The 20,722-nt window shown below is 36.7% G+C and overlaps 1 protein-coding gene across 2 annotated transcripts in view; it reads right to left on the reverse strand.

Annotated features, from left to right (window-relative positions):
• The window catches only part of col1a2 (collagen, type I, alpha 2), a 49,218-nt gene that overhangs the window by 16,935 nt on the left and 11,561 nt on the right, over positions 1-20,722 (reverse strand). The window contains exons 10-32 of one of the 2 annotated variants that reach the window (XM_055662651.1): positions 18,793-18,846; positions 18,606-18,659; positions 18,463-18,516; positions 16,867-16,911; positions 16,172-16,225; positions 15,705-15,749; positions 14,624-14,677; positions 12,733-12,831; positions 12,584-12,628; positions 12,398-12,496; positions 12,240-12,293; positions 12,015-12,122; positions 11,451-11,504; positions 11,193-11,291; positions 9,968-10,021; positions 8,346-8,444; positions 7,766-7,819; positions 6,110-6,163; positions 5,559-5,612; positions 3,822-3,875; positions 2,595-2,639; positions 2,403-2,501; positions 610-717 (exon numbers count right to left, since the gene is read on the reverse strand). In XM_055662651.1, coding sequence (XP_055518626.1) covers positions 610-717; positions 2,403-2,501; positions 2,595-2,639; positions 3,822-3,875; positions 5,559-5,612; positions 6,110-6,163; positions 7,766-7,819; positions 8,346-8,444; positions 9,968-10,021; positions 11,193-11,291; positions 11,451-11,504; positions 12,015-12,122; positions 12,240-12,293; positions 12,398-12,496; positions 12,584-12,628; positions 12,733-12,831; positions 14,624-14,677; positions 15,705-15,749; positions 16,172-16,225; positions 16,867-16,911; positions 18,463-18,516; positions 18,606-18,659; positions 18,793-18,846 — 1,539 coding nt within the window. Of the gene's footprint in view, positions 1-609; positions 718-2,402; positions 2,502-2,594; positions 2,640-3,821; positions 3,876-5,558; positions 5,613-6,109; positions 6,164-7,765; positions 7,820-8,345; positions 8,445-9,967; positions 10,022-10,061; positions 10,116-11,192; positions 11,292-11,450; positions 11,505-12,014; positions 12,123-12,239; positions 12,294-12,397; positions 12,497-12,583; positions 12,629-12,732; positions 12,832-14,623; positions 14,678-15,704; positions 15,750-16,171; positions 16,226-16,866; positions 16,912-18,462; positions 18,517-18,605; positions 18,660-18,792; positions 18,847-20,722 lie in introns of both variants that reach the window. The other variant, XM_055662661.1, reaches the window with a different exon arrangement.

Raw genomic sequence — 20,722 nt, forward strand, 5'->3', positions numbered from 1 at the left:
ATAAATTTTTAAGAGAATACTTTCAAGACTGATCATGGTTTTGTATATTTGTGGAGAATATCCAATGGCCATGAGTTGCACTTGTTCTGGTTCATGCTTCTACTTTAGAGTACCTTTAAATAGTTAATGGAATGCAATACTGGATTATAGATATCTATTTTGACCCAGACGTTCATCTCTGGTTGGTAATGCCACAGAGAGGCAGCAGTCCTTTGTGTTCTTCCTCTGAAACTTGCTTCTCCTGAAGCCATTGCATTTCGTTGTCTAATGCATTTTGTTGTCTCTGTACTGTACACTGACAATGACAATTAAAATTGAATCTGAATCTGAATCATTGGAATGTATCGTCAGAGGCCTAGTACAAAGTGCTACAAAGAAAGAGTTTGGTGTAACTGGCCGAGATGAATGTTTTTGCCCATAGAATGAGGTGTAAATATGAAGCATTCAACAGGAAGCATACAATGTAATAGCAGTAGTTTTCATTCAGATTGGCGGATACCACACAGCTACTATTCATGCTTTACACACGGCTAGGAAGAAATAAAGCGTGTAAGAAAATTATACATTTTTAAAGAAAATTAACTTCACCAAAGATTGATGAAGATTTACCTTTTCACCCTTTGTGCCAGGGACTCCAGCACCACCTCTTTCACCTGGCATACCCTGAGAACCTTGAGGTCCTGTATGACCAACGAGACCAGTACCACCAGCTTCACCCTAATCGGGGACAATGAACAACATTGCTGTGTGTTAGTCAATATTTTGTAATCTAATAACTAGAAATCATTTGCTTCTTGTTACAAAGATATTTTAATGGCAAAGACCAAGTTGTCATATGCAAAAAAGTGGGTGACTGAAAATTGGCTGAGTCTGTACAAAGGAGTCAGATGAACACCAGTGCAGTTTGCAGATGGAAGACTGAAACGTGGGCCAGAATCTTGCTGGCAGCAATGACCTGCCTATTCTTGCCGCTATCATGGGTCCCGGTTAATTTTAGGCATACTTTTGGTGTGTGTTTGGTGGAAGAAGCTGGCTCCAACCTCAGTGCCGAGGTTGTGGAGTCTGTACAGAAATCAAATTACTTGGGGTGAAGGCTGAGGGATGGGATGGGAATTGAAAAAGTATTTAAACATTAAAAAAAGTGAACAAGATAAATGTTAAAAAATTAAAAATATTAAACTTCACTGAAACAATTAAAAGTAACTAAAATTATGAATACTTTGCTCGTTCCTTTGAAGACATCCTCCTCCATTGACTCAATGGAGAGAGCTCCCTACACCAGATGTGATTGACTTAATGGAGGGAACTTCCTGCACCAGGGGTGATTGCTGCAATTTTGCACTTCAACACTGTACTCAGTTGTAGATGCACAAGTGAAGAACCATGGGAGTTTGGGACTTCAGTATCTGTGCCTGCATTGTGTAGAAACCTTGAGCCTGCCAGTATTTCCCCCAAAAAAACTGCCTGATGATGACCAGACAAAATTGGGCGATTTAAATATTTTCTCCTTTACATCCATGTGTGTAAACTATCTTGAATATATTCAATAAAACCTATGGGAAATGATAATTCCCCAACAAAATAATATAACTAACTAGCCAATAGCTTGTTGGAAATAAAGGGTGATGAGTTACGGAAGTAAAACATTTTTTAACTTTATACAAATGGAGCAGCTATGTTGGGAATGCAGTGAAAGGTGGGAGGGAATAACTTCCAAACAAAGGCGAGGGGGATGCATGAGGAGAGCTATCATAGTCTTCATTTGGCCAGTTTGTTGTTTTGTGCTGATTTATTGCAACAATTTTTGTTTCCAGTACTTTCCATATATTTTAAGATATGTTTCCTTAATTAAACTAAGCAAGATGATATGGTATTATTGGGCCTAACTTTACTCAACGAAATTCACAATGCAAAATGTCTTTGCAAAATGCAATAATCTTTGAGTGGGAAAAAGATAATTATTTAACAGTGCATTAAATATGATGATATACAAATATGCTTTAACTCAAATGGTTGAGTGGTTACTTTACTGCAACCAGGAGTAAACCCTCACTTCAAATATAATTAATATGATCTTTAGACTGAAGGAAAATATACTTCAAATTATTTTTGCCTACTAATGTTGCATTTATTTAAACTCAGCACTATATAGAGCAAGTAAAACAAACTGCAGTAGAACTTACATCCAGAGTAAATTTTTGAAAACAAACCTATCATTTTGTGAAAGTATTCTGGTATAATGTAACAAAACACTAATTAGATATTCAGTGAATTTACTTGGATCAAATAAAAAGTTTGGGACATTTGTGCTTAGATTGCATAATGCAAGGCAAGAAACCTTTCATGTTGTCAAAGAACTTTCAGAAGGTCAGCAACAATGAAATTATTAGCTTTCAACGTACCTTTCCACCATCAGCACCAGGGGCACCTGTGGGACCACGGGCACCAGTAATACCTTGAGGACCAGAACTGCCTCGTGTACCTGGGAGACCTCGTTCACCCTAAACAGGGAAATATGAAGAAATTGCTGTAATCATGATGCTATAATGCTAAGCTATTTCAGAGGTCAAAAGCACAATCAAACTCGAACTTACTCTGGCTCCAGAAGCACCTTGACTACCAAAGTCACCACGTGTACCCTGTGATAAAATAAGAAAGGGATAAGAAAGATGTTTTAACATCACAATGCTCATGAAAATATAATTTCAAATTCAAAAATAAACAATTATGCTACCAACTATATCTGTCAACTAAGATGTGCTTTCCCTCTGTTTCGTCCTCATTAAAATCAATTTGGATTTATGAGATATGGTTCAAAAAAGAAACCATACCTCTAAAAATATATAGTGAACAGTAATGAAATAAGATGGCCAGCGAGAATGTTGAGAACATAAATGGCAGCTGGAAGTGCCATCCAGCAGAGTAGACCTGTGGATTAGACAATCCATCTGATTTTCTTGCTATTGAAATCAAAGCATTAAAAATTGGACAGGCTTGGTTCTTTAAATCATCACACAGATAGTGAAGATGAAAATCTAAATAAAATGTCTTCAACGGAGTTAAATTTGCACAAATGTAACTAGTGTTAAATCATTTAGCTGTAATTCACTGATGAAAGACTAGCAGAACAGATTGATTCATTACTTGCTGATTTTGATAACTAGATGTAGGAGGATGCATTTTGTTCTCAGTCCTATTGTATGTACACACTGCTAGTGAGATCAAGATCATAGATTTGTGAGCTTATCTTGTGAACCTTTGCTCATGCTCCCAAGGGTATTTCCTATAATATGATCAGACCTCTTGGTCTTCAAGGCACTAAGGAATCTGTTAAAATAAATTATCTGGCTACCTTTATCTAACTATGATTATGAGAGCCAAGTGAGCAAACCTGCATGCACTCTCGGTATGCGTATATGAAGCAACTATAGATGCTGGTTTAAACCAAAGATAGACACAAAAAACTGGAGCAACTCAGCAGGTCAGGCGGCATCTCTGGGGAAAAGGAACAGGTAACTTTTCGAGTCTGAAACGCCACCTACGTGAGTTGCTCCAGCTTTTTGTGTCTATCTGCAGTCTAGTTATGGTGCTTTAAAACAGGCTGCCTATGAACATAGTTCTTCTGAAGGACTGGCTGTCTGACTCATTACATTTCCAGTACAATCATCTGTGAGGGGAGCATAAATCACATATGTATTGTACAGTATTTATCATAGTTCTTTAGCTGGATAAATGTTTATCCTCCGTTTCAAAACATTCAGGTTCAAATCTTTTGATCATATGTAGAGTTTTATAGATTAGAGAGTCAATTGTCTCCTTACCTTATCACCTGTTTTACCAGGTTCTCCAGCTGCACCAGAAGGACCAGGAAGACCCTAGAGTACCGATGAGAAAACCCTCCATTAATATTTGGTGAGAGTACTAACAAATATCAAAGATTTTCATATTGACAAAATCACACGGAGCCGACAAATAATACCCCTTTTTAATGTTTTATATTTATAAAATACTTTAAACTGACTTTTCATTTTATGAATAAAAATGGAAAATTCTCGCATGTCAGTGCTTAGTAACTGCACTAAATTTTTAAAGCATTAGATAGTAGCTGATAATGCATGAGTTATGTAATTTGATCATTCCCTCTAATAATTTGTCAGTGGAACAAGTATTTAAACAAAGAGCAAATTGAGCATGCAGCTGGTAATGTGTGTGCGTTGATACCATTGAGCATGCAGCTTATGACTGGCACGAATACACTTAAAAACCTGAATATTTGTTGCTGATCAGTGATTTACCATTCAGTAATATTTAAATATTCCTTTGTCATTTTGAGAACAGATCACGTCAATAAAAGAATGGTATTTATCAGGAATATCCATTTTTTATAGCATGGTAAATACCACTTGCATCTAGGAGGAATGGAAATGTTGCTAATGGATTTTAGATGAGCTCCAGGATGATAGAGGAGTTTACTATAGGCTAGTTGCAGCCTGCAACCAGTTGAGGCAATTCACCTCACACTGATTAATTTACTTATTTGGAACTTCCTCTTTCATAACTTACAAAGAATCGGTTACATATAATTGACATTATTAACCTAAAGGTTAGTGCAAAGCAAAGCAAACATTTGGAAAAATGATTCAATTATTGTTGCTCGAATTGCAGCAGCAAAATCAAGCCGAGTTCTATGAGTTAAGACCCTGTCCCACTTACGTGTCCTTGGCACGCAAATTACGCGACCTCGTCGTCGCGTTGAGGCGAACGAGCATTGTGTGGCCGCGCGGGGCCGGTTCCACTGAGCAGTGCGGAGGCGTATGGAGTTGTGCACGGCGCTCCGAAATTTTGTAGCGAACGAAATCTTCATGCGCCACCGGCCTGTCACGTAACTGACGGCCAAAGACCCTGGTGCGACGCAACGACTCACCTCCAACAGCAGCAGAAGCAGGCATACCATCGCCCTTGGGGCTCACAGCTGTTGCGGTCCGGATCCGCCTCCACTTCTACTCCAAGAGCGGGGCCAAGAAAATTGAAGGTAGACACAAAATGCTGGAGTAACTCAGCGGGACCGGCAGCATCTCTGGAGAGAAGGAATGGATGACGTTTCGAGTCAAGACCCTTCTTTCAGATTGAAGAATGGTCTCGACCCGAAACATCACCCATTGCTTCTCTCCAGAGATGCTGCCGGTCCCGCTGAGTTACTCCTGCATTTTGTGTCCATCTTCAAATGACGTCACGCGCTCCAAATGGCTGTGCAGATGCATAAAGTCGCGTACGACCTTCACAGGACCATCGCGCCTCAACGCAACCACAAGGTCGCGTAATTAGCATGCCAAGTGGGACAGGGGCTTTACACATATGTATGAACATCAGTTGTCTGCTATGTGTGCAAAAATGTGAATCATTTATTTTAATTTAATTTTCATGCAAACATTTACAACACACATATGTTTTATGACAAAATCACTTTACCCATTTTATGCCCATGATATGAATGTCTTATTTATAACAAAGTTATATATATTACGTTAGTAAAAAGACATTGAAGTTCAGAATCAGACCTGGAATCCAGAACTGCCTGATGGTCCCTGTTCACCCTTTGATCCAACGGGACCCTAAAGAATAATAACATGGAATTCATCAGCATGACCAAGTTGTTAAGTGTCAACTGTATCTGTGTTGTGAAACTTGTACTTATGATTTGGTAATCAAAGAAAGTAAATGAACATACTGTAATAATGTTGACATTAAAAAAAATCAGCCATGTTTATGTTCACTACATACCAATTAGCTAAAAAATATATAAAATGAACTTAAAATTAAGTATTTCTTAGATTTTAAAACAATATCTTTCATTATATATTCTAATCACAATGCATAAATATTTATATTATTTCACATTAATAAATATACGTTGAACTTATACATTTACTTCTTGACTTTAAACCAAATTATTCAAAATGTGTTGCAGTTTGTAATTAAGTGAATGAAACTGATTTTACTTAGTAATGTGTAACATTTGTGATTAACTTTCATGCAACATGTTGTTACGGATTATATTTGTATCAATGATCTTCACTGGAGTTTTCTGGTTTTGTACTGACTTACTTACCACGGCACCAACAGCACCTTGAGCTCCACTCTCACCATCTTTGCCAGCTGCACCCTGAAATACAAAGCAACCAGAGGAAAATGTTATCATTATATTAATGCACCTTCTTTATTATCACTCCTTAGAGATTGTAGGGTCTGTATTTTTAATACTGCAATTTAAAAGTCAGAATGAATGGGTAAAATTAATTTCATCACTGTTGTTTTAGGAGATGCTTATGTTTCTATATTCTACAACTAATTTTACTTGAGATATAATTGATCAATATCCTTCTCTGAAGGTGGAGATATAGACAATTTTGTAAATGTATTTCTGAACTTCTTCATTCTTTCCTTTTTGTTATAGAGGTTTAGTAACTTTATTTCATAAGATCACCATATCATATCGATGTAGGAACAAGGAACTGCAGATGCTGGTTTACAAAAAAGACACAAAGTGCTGGAGTAACTTAGCAGGTCAGGTCGCATCATTGGAGAACATGGATAGATAACATTTTGGAATGGGATTGTTCTTCAGACACATATCATATCTACGATTGCCCATTCTCCTATAGTTGAGGTAATTTTCAACCATTGACTATTGTTCACCTAAAACCAGGGAGCCTTGAAGGATTGTCTGAAATTGCATTGTATAGCAATTGACTTTTGAGTAATTCTATGCCAGAGATTTAAGGGCCTAATCTATCTGCACTAAGAGACCATGATTAATACTCTTTTAGTTCTGAACTGTTTATGAGGTTAGGGGTGGGTGAGGGGAGGAGGGGTCTGATCCCTCTTGCTGGTCACTGTGTATGCAAACAAATGATTTACTACAATCTGAAAATGCCTTCCTGTGACCATTTTACTCGTGTAGCTTTCAGCAAGGGTGTGAACCTGAAAGTAATGGGGCCTTAGTGACTGTGATGCAAGCAGGTACTACAACCTAACCACCAACCTCAACGTCTGAAACTGAACATCTACCCTATCACTTCAAGGCATTCTTCACTCCTTTGGGAAACTTTGTTCACCACATACAAATGTCTATTAGCTAAAAAATATATAAAATGAACTTAAAATTACCAAGAAGTATTTCTTAGAGTTTAAAACAATATCCTTCATTATACATTTTAATCACAATGCATAAATATTAACATTATTCACATTAAAAATATACGTTGAACTTATGCATACTTCATTTACTTCTTGACTTTTGCTATGCAATAACTGTTTATAAATCCTGTTTCCATTGACTGTAATTTCTCCCTTTGCAACATTGATCATTCAATTTTATTTACGTTGAAGTCAATATGCTTTCCGCAATATTTAAACAGCATTATTAATCTTGGAGGATTTTTTGAAATTACAGAAGATTAGACTTTAAAGGCTGGAAGGCATGAGCATTGTCCTTAGTTAACAATCACTTAACGTTCGTCCAATAAGCCCATTACCCGTGCTATTTTAAATGTGTTAATCTTCTGCTTTGGAGAAATATTGCAAAAGAAAGTTATAGTTCATCTGCTGATATCAAAATATTAGCTTTTATTCCTACATGAGTCTTAAAAAGTATAGTGCACAAAGATAGTGATGTTTGAGTGTATCATGTGTTGGCTTAACACAGTGCGTGAAGTAAACCATATCACTGAAACACTGTGAACCGTAGTGATGACATTAAACCTACCCTTAGGCCAGCAGGACCAACAGCTCCTCTATCACCAGGTTTACCAGATGCACCCTGGGAAAGAAGACAAACAGTATTTTATTTTTGGAAAGCAAACTTTTAGCCATTAATGTGACAATCTTATTGTTTCACATGACTAACAAGATTTTGTTCCGATTTAAAATTTGCAACTTAACTCCTAGACTACCGAGGGTCGCAGAGCAGGTGAAGAACATCCGAAAAGTGCTTTGATGTACTACACTTCTGCAATTGATCGGAACTACAATGCCAGAGTGGGCCCCATAAACCACACCAGATGATGGTCAGCATGAAGTTGACCACCAAGCATAAATCACCACTTCTTTTTGATTAAATCTAAATAAAGCCGCCGCTGATTATCTAAATAAAGCCATCAAATTACAAGCAAAGCACACATACTTATTGGTAATAAGGAAAGTATTACAATGAACCGAATAAAAATTGTTAGAAATTGGAAAGGCTTTAACAGTAGATCAATAGTAAAGAAACTCAGAAACCCTTGCAATAATTCATTTGGCATTTAGTATATATTTGCTGATTATTATATAATAATGTTACTTACAGCAGCGCCTTTGGGACCGGGGAAGCCCATCATTCCGGCCTGACCTCTTGGACCAGCAGGACCAGGGGGTCCACCACGACCTTCCTCACCATTTGGACCCTAAAATATATGATCTTAGACAATGAAACAATGCTCTTCACAATGTACTGAGGATTATTTTTGCAAATGCATGTTTGTTGTTTTACGTCCATGCATGTTATTGATCAATGCAGATATTTAGATAAAAACTCAATGCTTGTTATTCATCTTTTATTACATAGTAGTTGGTATTATAGCATAAGGTAAAATGCATAACTCTAAAACATTAGTAGGCTTTAGTTTTTTTTTTTTGTCAAATTATATATTATAGTAAAACATGATTCAGACACCAAAATATGAAAATCAATTGAGGAAGCTATCCACACTATTCAATGGGTATTGCGTCCACTGATATATACATTTCAACAAGATTTGTATTTTAAGATATGTGTCTATATATTGGACTGTCAGGAAACTGTGACAGTAATAGCAATCAAATTATGACTAGCTTGAAATACATTGCAAATGAATCGAAATGAACAGCTGCGGATGAAATGAGGTGGCTAATAGCGAGTGCTATTTTGACTCAGACTTCCTGGTGTTTGATTGATTGATTTATTAACTGATTGATTGATTGAAAGATACAGATTGGAAACGGGCCCTTTGGCCCACTGAGTCCACACCGACCATCAATAACCTGTTCCCCTAGCTCAATGTTACCCCACTTCTGTATGCACGGCCTACACGTTCAGGGCAATTTGCAAAAGGCTAAGTAACCTCCAAACCAGCATATCTTTGGGAGGTTGGAGGATACCTACTGGACACTGGGGGGGACGTGTACATCCACACAGACAGCACCCAAAGTCAGAATCAAAACCAGTTCTTTAGTGCTGTGAGGCAGCAGCTCTACCAGCCGTGCCAGCCCACATATGCATCTTAGATTCCAAACAACATTCAAAATGTTGCCCACGTGATGCTTCAAATATCAAAATGGCAATACATTCTCAACAAAGTTATTGTTAAGTGTGCCTTTTATTCACCAAAAGTTGATTCACCTGAAATTGTTGTTGTGTTTTGACACTTAGATACTTTTTGGCTGTGTTGTAAAACTGTTTCTAAGTGATCATCAACAATTTGTCATATTAGTTGTCAAATATACATGATTTGCATGTGGTTTCTTAAATCTTTAGGTAATTACTAAGACAAAACAGTTAACTCTTTGATTTATTGTTAATTATGAATTGCGATTTTTGTGCTGAACACATAATTAATAGATAAATAGTTAAGTTAAATGGGTTTTCTGTTAAGTAATATGTATGCAATGTTATTGCATCATAAATGAGTAATTGTTAGTAGAACTAAATGGCACAGAGTTTTGCAGTTACTGCACCAAGACTAAATTGCTACGTTATTCAATTAGCATTTTAATAAAATAATGTTACTTTAAAAGTTAGCAAAACCTAATAATTAATGTCTGATCATTATTTAAATGCCTGGGAATAATTCTAATGTAATATTCCCATGTAATTTGCCATGCTTTATTCAAACTTATTAGATTGAATAAGCTGTCAATAAGGGGAGCATAAAACCTAAAACCAACTTACAGAAGGACCTGATTTGCCAGGAGCACCTATAATGCCAGTACTACCTACGATACCCTGAAAAAATAACACATTAATACAAGGTGAGAAAACTTACTGGAAGACCTTGATTTCCCAAAATACCACTTCTACCAGGTTGTCCCATAAGACCCTATAAATAGTGAGAAAAGCATAAATGTTTTACATCTCATTCTATAATGTATACAATTACGCTATATTACATTAGATTGTCAACAAATTGATCTATTCATTCTCTAACTGTAAAGGCTATAAAAATCCCTCAAGGGCAAATTCCAAATGACAACTCGTCAGCTTATGCAGAAATGAATTGCTCCTGAGGCTTTATGAAATACGTAACACATAATTGAATAAATGTTCCAAGATATGAAATAAAAGCAAAACTGGTGGCTATTCACTTTTAAAAACATAATTGTGCAAAAATAACATATATCTAACTTAGATAATATATTTACCACCAGGGGGCGCCGCACGATGGCTGCCACACCAACGGTCTGTCTCCGTTTTTATCCTTCTTTGTGTTTTTAGTTTGTAAAATGTATGTTTTAGTATATCTTTAGTTTTGTATTATGTGGGGGGTGGTGGGTGGAAACTTTTCTTATCTCTTTCAACAACTGAGATGCAACTTTTTCCCGTGTTGTATATCTCCGTCCGCACTGCGCTCTAACATTGTGGAGTTGGATGCCTCTTGCTGGGACTTCTAGAGCAAAACCGCGGAGCTTAGACCACCCCAATGTGGGAGCTCGATCGCCGGTTGCGGACGGTTCGACTCCCCCAAGGAGGAAAGGAGGAAAGAAGATAAGACTTTATTGCCTTCCATCACAGTGGGGAACGTGGAGGAGCCGCTGCGGTGGAAGTTTATGTTAAATTTTTATGTAGTTGTGTGTCTTGTTGCTTTTTTGCTATCATTGTATGGCAAATCAAATTCCTTGTATGTTGCAAAACATACTTGGCTAATAAAGTATGATTATGATTACATAGTGGATTTAAAGAGAAATATATATTTTTTGTTTTATTATAGCATAATTTTGGAAGCTTATTTTAAAATGTTATCAACTGTTTATTGACATAAACTACAATACCATATCAGATTTAAATTATTTTTGAAAATTAGAAGTATGTAAATAAAATAAATACTAGTCTGCAAACTTTTAGTTGCATTCATTTGTGCTTGGCTTATCATTGCAGTTGTTGCTATAGTATTGCTTACCCGTAGACCAGGCATACCACTTTCACCAGGACGTCCCATGTCACCACCAGGCCCCGTGGTACCACCAGCACCCGTTTCACCACGTCTGCCTTGAGCACCCTAGCGATGATATAGAAAATAAAGTAGTTATTCTGAATATCTCTTGTAAATCAACCAACATAATCATTCAATATAAAGCAAGGAAATATCAGTTTGTAGAAAATACAGTCACATGCTGTTCATTTTACTTGATTTTAATATTAAAAGAGCAAAGTTTACCATGCCACCAGCTACTCCAGAACGTCCGGGCATACCACGGTTACCAGTGGAACCCTACAAATAAAATTAAATAATAGATTGAATGTGTACTCAACAATAAATCTCATTGAATTTTGTAAGTGTTAACATATTGGGAAGTTGCCAATAAAAAAAAAACCTCAGAAATATTATTGTATAATTTATTACAATTTTACTGTCTTTTTGTACATAATCATTAAAATTCCATTGACAGGTCTTGCGTAGACAAAGGGATTGCAGCCCAGTCTGTGTGTATATGACTGCCACATGCAAAACATTCATAAAGATTCACCTGAACAGTTAAAAATTAAAATGATCAAAACTATTCAAATGCAGTTACATTGGTGAGAATTCTGAAACTATTAAACAATGCCCACATTCAATGCCGATATTTTGTTTAGTGCTCAAAATTGCAAATAAAAGATACGTTCACTTATATCACCAAATAACTGTAAACATTATTGTTAGGTAATGTTGATTTAATTTGTAAAACTGAAGGTCTGTATGCTTTGTAGTTTAGTTTATAAAATGTAATGTTAACTTTACCCTTTCGCCTGGAATTCCCTGAAGTCCTTGAAGACCAACTTCACCACGAGAACCTTGCTTGCCTGATTCACCAGATTGTCCAGGGGAACCTGCAGGTCCAGCATCACCCTGATTTTAGCAACAGGAACATGTAGATATGAGTGACAGTTGACAGAGAATCTCAAGACAATCAAACTTGCAGAGAAAAGGCCCAACTAACAAAAACATCAAAGATTAAACACTCACAGGCTCGCCTTTGGAACCAGTCTCTCCCTTGATACCTTGGACGCCAGGGTCACCCTGATATGGATAAAAGGAATGGGTTATCAAAAATAGTTATTTCCTCCCATCGGATAGAATAGTTATGGCAATTGCTTGACAGCTAGATTGCATGCTTTACTTACAGAGAGTCCACGAAGACCTGCAGGTCCTACTGCACCTGAGGGGCCGGCTATACCACGGGCTCCTTGGAAGCCAGGAGCACCTGCGATACCTGGGGCACCCTGTGTAAGAAACACACACAAGTCAAGTATTTGATGGCTATGAAATTAAATGAAGAGGCACCATAGATGCATGCTGAATGTACCAACCATTGCACCCTTTGATCCAGTAAGACCATTGGAACCTGCATTTCCCTAGGATTTAAAAAAAAAAAGAATGAATATAGAAATTAATATTTTCATTTGAATTAGATCATTTCTTAAAATGCTTGAAAGGTATTGCTGTCATAAGTACTTACAGTAAGACCCATGGGGCCAACGGCACCAACAGAACCAGCCTCACCTCTGGCTCCTTGAGCTCCAGTTGGACCGCGAATACCCACTGGTCCAATCTCACCCTTTGTAAAGTGGAAATAAAAGAAAAGCAGGTTGTGAGTTCAGCCTGGGTTGTTATCACAGGTATATCAAACTTCTTAACTTGCTCCGAGCTAAGTGATACAGCATCTGGCATGTCTGCCATCAACCATTATAATCCTCTCCATCTAACATGATTTCTGAATATTGCCTATGGACTTGCTTACCAATGGACATTATTATTTCATGCTGTATTTAATTATATTGCTTTTTTAATTAGAATTCAAAAAACAACTGGTAAGTTAACCAAAGGGAATCTCATCTAATAACAATATGAATTGGTGTGCTAGATTATTTCAGTTAGTGTTGAGAAAATCATATATAATTCAAAAGGTTTTGGTGCAGAAGGAACAATATAACTTACAACTCAGCAAATCTAAGGATGTAATGGCTAATTTACCTAACATGGCCTCAATGTATACATTTTGGAATAAATATATTGTTCATATTTGTATCTGTATGGTTTGAAGTCATTTTTAGACCTTTTAACCATTAAACCACCAAATAAGAATAACGTTTAATCCTATCTCTTACAACTCATTTAGAATCTATTGATCAAGTAATGGAATAATATTATAAATTATGTCAGTCAAGTATAATTATTTAGTTTATTAAATCAAAAAGAATATTTTATTTTGTTTGGACAATTCTTTCAAAATATACATCAGTCCATCAATTAATGCACTTCTTTGACTAATGTTGAGTCTCAGTGAGGAAAAATCGAACCTGCAGTAGTTTAAAACTAATTTTCCTAATAACAAACCCGAGAAACACATCATTTGTTATGGAGAGCTTACCCAATCTAAGCGCATTGATCATTCATGTTCTGAAATAAGCTATGATTGGAATAATCCCTTAATAATATCAATATAACCATGACCATTAATGTCATTTTGGATAATCTCATATTTCAAGTAATAACCACATTGCATCTCTTTGTTTCCGCATATTTTCTTAGAAGAGTTGTAAAACTGGGAGATTGGCGTAGCAGATATCTATTTTCTGCCATGTTATATCATAGACCATTTAGGGGGCGACTATGAATAATAATTTCATGCGGTTATCTTACACATAAATGAATGTATTTTTTCATTATTTACATGGCGTGGCTGAGTAACTATAAAAAACATATTATGCAGTGATGTTCTGATGACACCAAAGCAGTCAGGTGACCTCACAACTATCCATAAAAGAAGCACAGAAATCTACAATGGATGCTGCTGAGAAATCCAGTTAATAAATAGAGGCCACGTTCGAGGTATTAACTATTACATCCTTAGATTTGTTGAATTCTATGTCACATTTGTCCCTACGTGACAATCATAAAATTAAACAAAGATTGTTCTTGCTTGCACTGGCTTATCTGGAAGATGACCTTTAGATAAAAGGATAGGAATTAATTGACTTAATTAATTTGCAACTTAATATTGTACAATATTTACATTTGTACAATATTGAATGCACCAACCAATTTTGAATATCTGGTCTGTATAAAATCGCATTCAAACAATAAAATCAATTATTGCAATTTGTTGAGAATCATCTGCCCAATGTTCACTAAATCCAAATCGGTGCTTGGATTTAAGAATGTTTTAAATGCATGATAATTTATGATGGGAATCAATGGATTGATATACAAGTCATTTAAAGCATAATTATGATTTTTAATGTTTATTTATCACAGTTTAAAACAACCCTCATCAATTAATGTTATGTGGTATTATATTACATTCCCAAATAATTCACTATTTCTGACAATATAAAATGCTGACTTACCTTGGGACCAGGACTGCCTGGAAAGCCTGGAGGACCAGTTGCACCAGCGAGTCCCTGTAAAGTAACAAAAATAACAATATTTACCTTGTGAACATTTTAGAAATACAATTTGCCATAATATTCCTTATGTCTCAAATATCTGCCTGGGCAACATCTACAATCAATGCTGCAAAAGACCATTGCCATGAGGAAAATAGATACATTCAATTAATGCCAGTCATTCAGATCAGGTATAAGGTATAGTATTTCAGAATCAGTTTCACTGTACTCCCACATTATCTATTATCATAAATAATTTCAAGGATTACCATGATTACTAATTTCACTGGAAGTCATTGATAAGATGTCATCATTTTACATCATAGTTTCAGGTAAATGATGTGGAGCAAAACTTAAAGTGCTGGAGTAACTCAGCGGGTCAGGCATGATTTGTGGAGAACATGGATAGGTGATGTTTCGAGTCAGGTCTTTTCTTCAAACTGATTGTAGTGAGGGGGGGGGGAGCTGGAAAAGAGGTGAGGATGGGACAAAACATGGCAATAAGAGATGGTCTGATTGGCAGATAAATGGACAAAGGCGAGAGGTGAAAGGAAGAGAAGAGAATGTCAAATAAGCAGAGAAGAGGATTGAAATGTAGAGCCAAGGGGATGAACATATGAGGAAGGGGACAGTACTGGAAAAGGGGAGGGGGGGATAGGATGGTGGGGGAAATGTGTGCAGCTAGTAGAGCTGTTGCCTTACAAAGCCAGAGCCAGTATAAATTAAAATCCTGGGGTTATCTCAATGGAGTTTGTACATTCTCCCTGTGTCTGCATAAGGTTCTTCTGGGTCCTCTTGTTTTCTCTGCCATGCCAAAGACATGAACTTTGGTAAGTTACTTAGCCAGAGTAAATGATCCCTATTGTGCAGCTTAATAGTTGAATCTATGGAGGAATTGAGGGGAATGAGGAGAGAATGAAAAAAAGGGATTTATGCAGACTTAGTGTAAATGGTTTGTCGACGGTTGGTGTGGACTTAGTGAGTTGAAAGGCTTGTTTCCATGCTAGATCTCTCAATAACTATATGCAAATGGCATACTTACAGGATGGCCAGAAGGTCCTGCCATTCCATCGCTGCCTCGGGCACCCTTCAATGAATCAGGAAACCATTTTTAATAAACATACTTATAATCAGAAGATGCACAATACTACAAGATTATGTCTTGAAATTGATGATAAAGAAAGACACGTGTATGTTCTTCCATAAAAATGACAAAATAGAATATTTTACCACACCATCAAGATGAAAATCACTCTTTTACATTACTGATGCTGTTAAAATCAAATTTAATTTTAATTTAAAACAAATTACAATTACAAAAATTACAATATGTTGGCACGGGTCTCATTTAATGGGAAGGCAAATGTACAATCAATAATTGGAAAAATCAATTAGATAGGTAGATTGCCCACCAAGCACAAATGTCTGATCAGCCATGGGGTGAATAAGGCTTTCCACCAACAGCACAAATAAACTAAATAGAGAGCGAGTCAGAAACAGGACACTTACAACTGCACCAGGAGATCCAATGCGGCCTCTCTCACCCGTAGAACCTCGGACACCCTGTTTGCAAAAGAACAAGCATTCACTTATTTTCACATAGATTGTTAAGCGAAATTCTGACTTTGTCCGCTGTATCATCAGCCAGCAATTCCATAGAAAACATCTGGTAACATCTAGGTCACTGGACAGCTTGCCTCTGTTTTCCATGCCTGCATATTGAAACATGGAAGATAGGAAGCAGCGGAAAGTCTCGTGCCAGCACTGGATGCATTTCACATCCAGCCCCTCAGCTTTACGCTGGCCATGTCTGGCTTATGCAATGCAAGCTCATTTGAGCCATGATTAGAAATGTAAGCACATGCAGATAAGAGGCTTGTTTAGTTGACATTATTTTTTAATTAATTTCTTCATACTATCCAGGATGGAGCCACGTCCTGACATCAGGTCGCTACCTATGGACCACTCAACCTCACGGCTCAACCACAACATTGAGGTGCCAGGACATTAGATCCTGCTAAGCAGCAGAAAATATGGCTGAAAGTTGACTGCGTGAAGCGCGGATTGGAGACGACAGGAAGTGACCAAATCAAGCAATGATTTGCAAAAATTTACATTTTTTACTATTATTGGCAAAGCTGTCATAATGGGTTACCCCGGGCATTAATAAAACCATTCCTCCATTTTGAACATGCAACACATACCACCATTCCAGGGCTACCATTTGATCCAGAGTTTCCATTTTCACCCTGGAATATAAAAAATAGCAGAATGAAGTTTTAGATTGACTTTTCACAGTATTTATTACAATAAATGTTCTGCAATAAGTATTAGCTAAATCAATGTTTGTCAAACAGTTCTGTGTTAGAAACACCTGCAAATAATAACACACATCAAAGGATCACTTGCAAATATTGTCATACTCCTGGAGGTTTGTCTCAGCTATTGATGTTCTGCTGAAAGGAATGTGTTGCATTTGTTGTAGAAAATATAGTTTCTTTGATATATGTATTACAAAGAAACCGTTTTTTTATATTACTGATGAACCAAATATAACCAAGATCCTTGAGGAATCAACAATTCACGGGCAATATAAATGTTGTATGAAATCATTAATTTTGGTGTTTGATTGCATGACTGTGGCCTGACATAATACAGTCTTGCAGAAATATATTATAGACTGCTTAGGTTCAGGGGACTACTGATGCTTTCATTTAAAAATAATATTTCAAAATCATCATTAAGACTTTTATTTTTCTATTAATTCTTCCTTAATGGTCTTTAGAGGAGAGGTCTGAAAGCATGACAGAAGGTCAAAATGATCCATCCTTCGGAGTGAGAATGTAGTAGAGTGGCATAAAAGATGGGAAAAGGAAAGAAGTTTGCCTTACCAAACAAAAGTAAAGATACATTTATAGAGTTTTTTTGGGAGGTTCTTTTAAGAAATAATTCACTCTTTAAAAACTCTCAGAACAACAGAAAGTTCAAGGATAATTCTAGATCCTTATTAACAGCCATGACCATTAATGAGAAGTGTTGTGTGGACTGTGAATTTCTCAATAGAACTGTGATATGTATCTTACATAACATGTCAAAGATATGCTTACAATAGTAAACATGAATTTTCGGTTCTTGTGAGATATACCTGGGTCTATAAAATGGGGATTGTTTAGAAATAATCAAATAATATGTGAAACATCACATCAATGGCCAGAACCAACATCTGGCATAGGAGAGTGATGTCTGCGAGAGGCTTTTATCATGGTTTTATGATTAACTTGGTATCTACCCATGATATGTCCAGTTACGTTTTGAGAAGGTCTTGCATTGGACTCTTCAGCGCAGTTTCAAAATCGCAAGGCAGCTTTCCTTTCTTAAGTATATGTTAAAGCAGCCAACAGATGATTTGTGTAAGTTAGGTTGCATTCTGCCATGAAAACAATTATTGGGCCTAAAATTCTAAAGCTGCTTCTAATTTCAGTACTGGGTTGTGCATAACCACAAAGCTGAATTGTGCTTCTCGACAGAGTGGGTCATGACTCTAAGGCAGTAATGTTTCACAGATGGTTTGTATATACATTATTTGGCAAATCACTTATGACTATGGTTGTAAGCAAGGAGCAGGAGTTGCTTTCTGTAGGTGCTATATTTTGATTTCTGCTTGCATTATTCTGTTTAATTGCTCTCTCCGTACACCCATTGAGGGTAAAATGTCCAACCAGTTTCCAATTCTTGAGCAATACAAGAAGTATAGTGTTTCGACTTACTTCACTATAATGCTATTGTGGCTACAGCCTTACCTTCATTCCAGCAGAGCCTGGTTCTCCCTTAACTCCATCCAGGCCAGTGTAACCCTGTAAGGAAATGGAAAACGTTATAAAATAAAGGCCAATTACACATAGTGGCACAAAATCAAGTAGCAAAGATATAATATTCAACTCACACGGTGTCCTTTCCTGCCAGAAAGACCAGGAGTTCCTGGGAAACCACGAGCACCCTATAAAGAGGAAAGGAGAAATATAATCAATGAATCATCAAAACGAAAAGACATTGTCAAGCCGTTGTTAGTACAGGAAGATTAATGCCTTCAAGTTCAATGGTGATAAACCTCATGCAACAACTTCACTTACCTGGGGTCCAACAATACCACGTTCGCCAGATTTGCCAGATTTGCCATTTGAACCCTATATAAAATAAAGATGGAATCTTACTTTTCACACAATGTCAATGACCGAAGCACTTTACATATACTTACTGTACTAGGTGGATTAATTCATCATTTTAGTATTTAGGTGAATGAATCGTGTATGACTTTTATATAATTGCTATCAAATAACAATTACCAATTAAGTGCTAGGTGTTTCCAACTTGCCTAATATCTGTCAGGTGAATTAATCTTCAGTGCCGTCTGGCTGAATTTAGCAAAATCTGGTAGATTTAACCTAAATGTTGTCTTCCAGAACAGTGACTGCTGTATTAGGAATTAGACATTCCTTGGACAGATCAAGTTCAGATTAGCTTCATGGTCACCTCTGATATCACCCACTCCCATTTGCTGAACATAGAGAAAAACTAATGTTATTTCCCCCTCAATCGGAAAGTTGACTCGAGTTAATTAGACCTAAATCTATTGAGATCCTCGGATGGTTTGAAAGCAAACTATTGATATTCCTCAGGCATTGCTGACTTCCTTGCCTGAATTTTGAAGAATGGGTTAGGTATGGACTGAAGATCAGATGTCAGTGCATATATACTCAATAATGAATCTAGGGGTGGACTCAGTCATGTCTGGCTGAGGTGTTGGTTACACTCTTTAGCTTCAGCCAGGACTAGAATATTCCGTTTAACCCCATCAAGTTAATTGGGCTCACTGACCTAGATAGCAAGTGCGTGGTTTAATTCTTTTGAAAAATTAATATTTTCTGTTTTAATGATTTTAGATCAGTTAAGTGGAATTAAAAATAAATGTATTACTTTAGTTTAAATAATTCCTAATTTTAACAAAATGGTTAAAATGTTTTTGAATAGCCAACATTTAGAAGCAATGGAATGGATGTTCAGGGTGTCCAGGGTCTCAGGTCTATCACCTGAGGAATAGTCATTGTTTATGTGTATGAAGGAACTGTGGATGGTGGTTTAAACTGACCCAAAACATCACCCATTCCCTCTATCCAGAGATGCTGCCTATCCCGCTGAGTTACACCAGCATTTTGTGTCTATCTTCAGTTATTGCTTATGGACTGCTTCACTTCCAGATATCACTCCAGCACCAAGGCCTGGATCGTGATTTGACCCTCAGGACTACAAAGGCTAGTACTGCCATGGGAATCATACAGTCAGGGAGTAGTAAGGAGCAGCTGCATATGTATGACACCCACTGTGTCCTCATGAACATTATATTTGTTACATATGGCATTGCAGGGACAGTGAGAAAATGACTCGCTGTCCACATTGTAAATGTAATGTAAGAGGTCTTCACTGTAATAGGAACAAATCTGGCAAAAAACATGTTCATTCTATGTGTTTATTCCTTTTAAAATATTTTAGATGAAGAATCACTGGAACATTTGACTGACCTTTACGAAGTAGCTAAATATTTAACAATCTATTAATGCAAGTTCTGTAATAGGAATCCTAGGATAGGAATTGACAATGAATGAAAGATATTCTAATTCTTAAGGGCTTACATTTTATTCCAGTTATGTTATGTCATATTGGTCTTTATTGCACAGTTGCATATCTCTGTTATTATTACTTTAATTGCATAGGAATCAAATGAAGGTTAATTCTGACCTTGCCTGCAATGGCAATATCAGTGAGATGTTGGATTATTGTGGATATCTTTTAGTTAAAAAAAAAGCACATATGCAACCCATTATGAATTTTAATTTAATTAAATGTGACTTTAATGCACCGGAACTTTAAAGGTATAGCAGAAAATTGATTCACTAAGGATGGGATTACATGGCACTGAAATGAAAGATCAGATATGGCTTGGTTGAATGGCAGAGCAGGGAAGAGGAGATGAATGACCTACATTCTTTATATTCATATTTTGGT

This window comes from Leucoraja erinacea, chromosome 2 (assembly GCF_028641065.1).
Source record: "Leucoraja erinacea ecotype New England chromosome 2, Leri_hhj_1, whole genome shotgun sequence".
Classification (NCBI taxonomy): Eukaryota; Metazoa; Chordata; class Chondrichthyes; order Rajiformes; family Rajidae; genus Leucoraja; species Leucoraja erinaceus.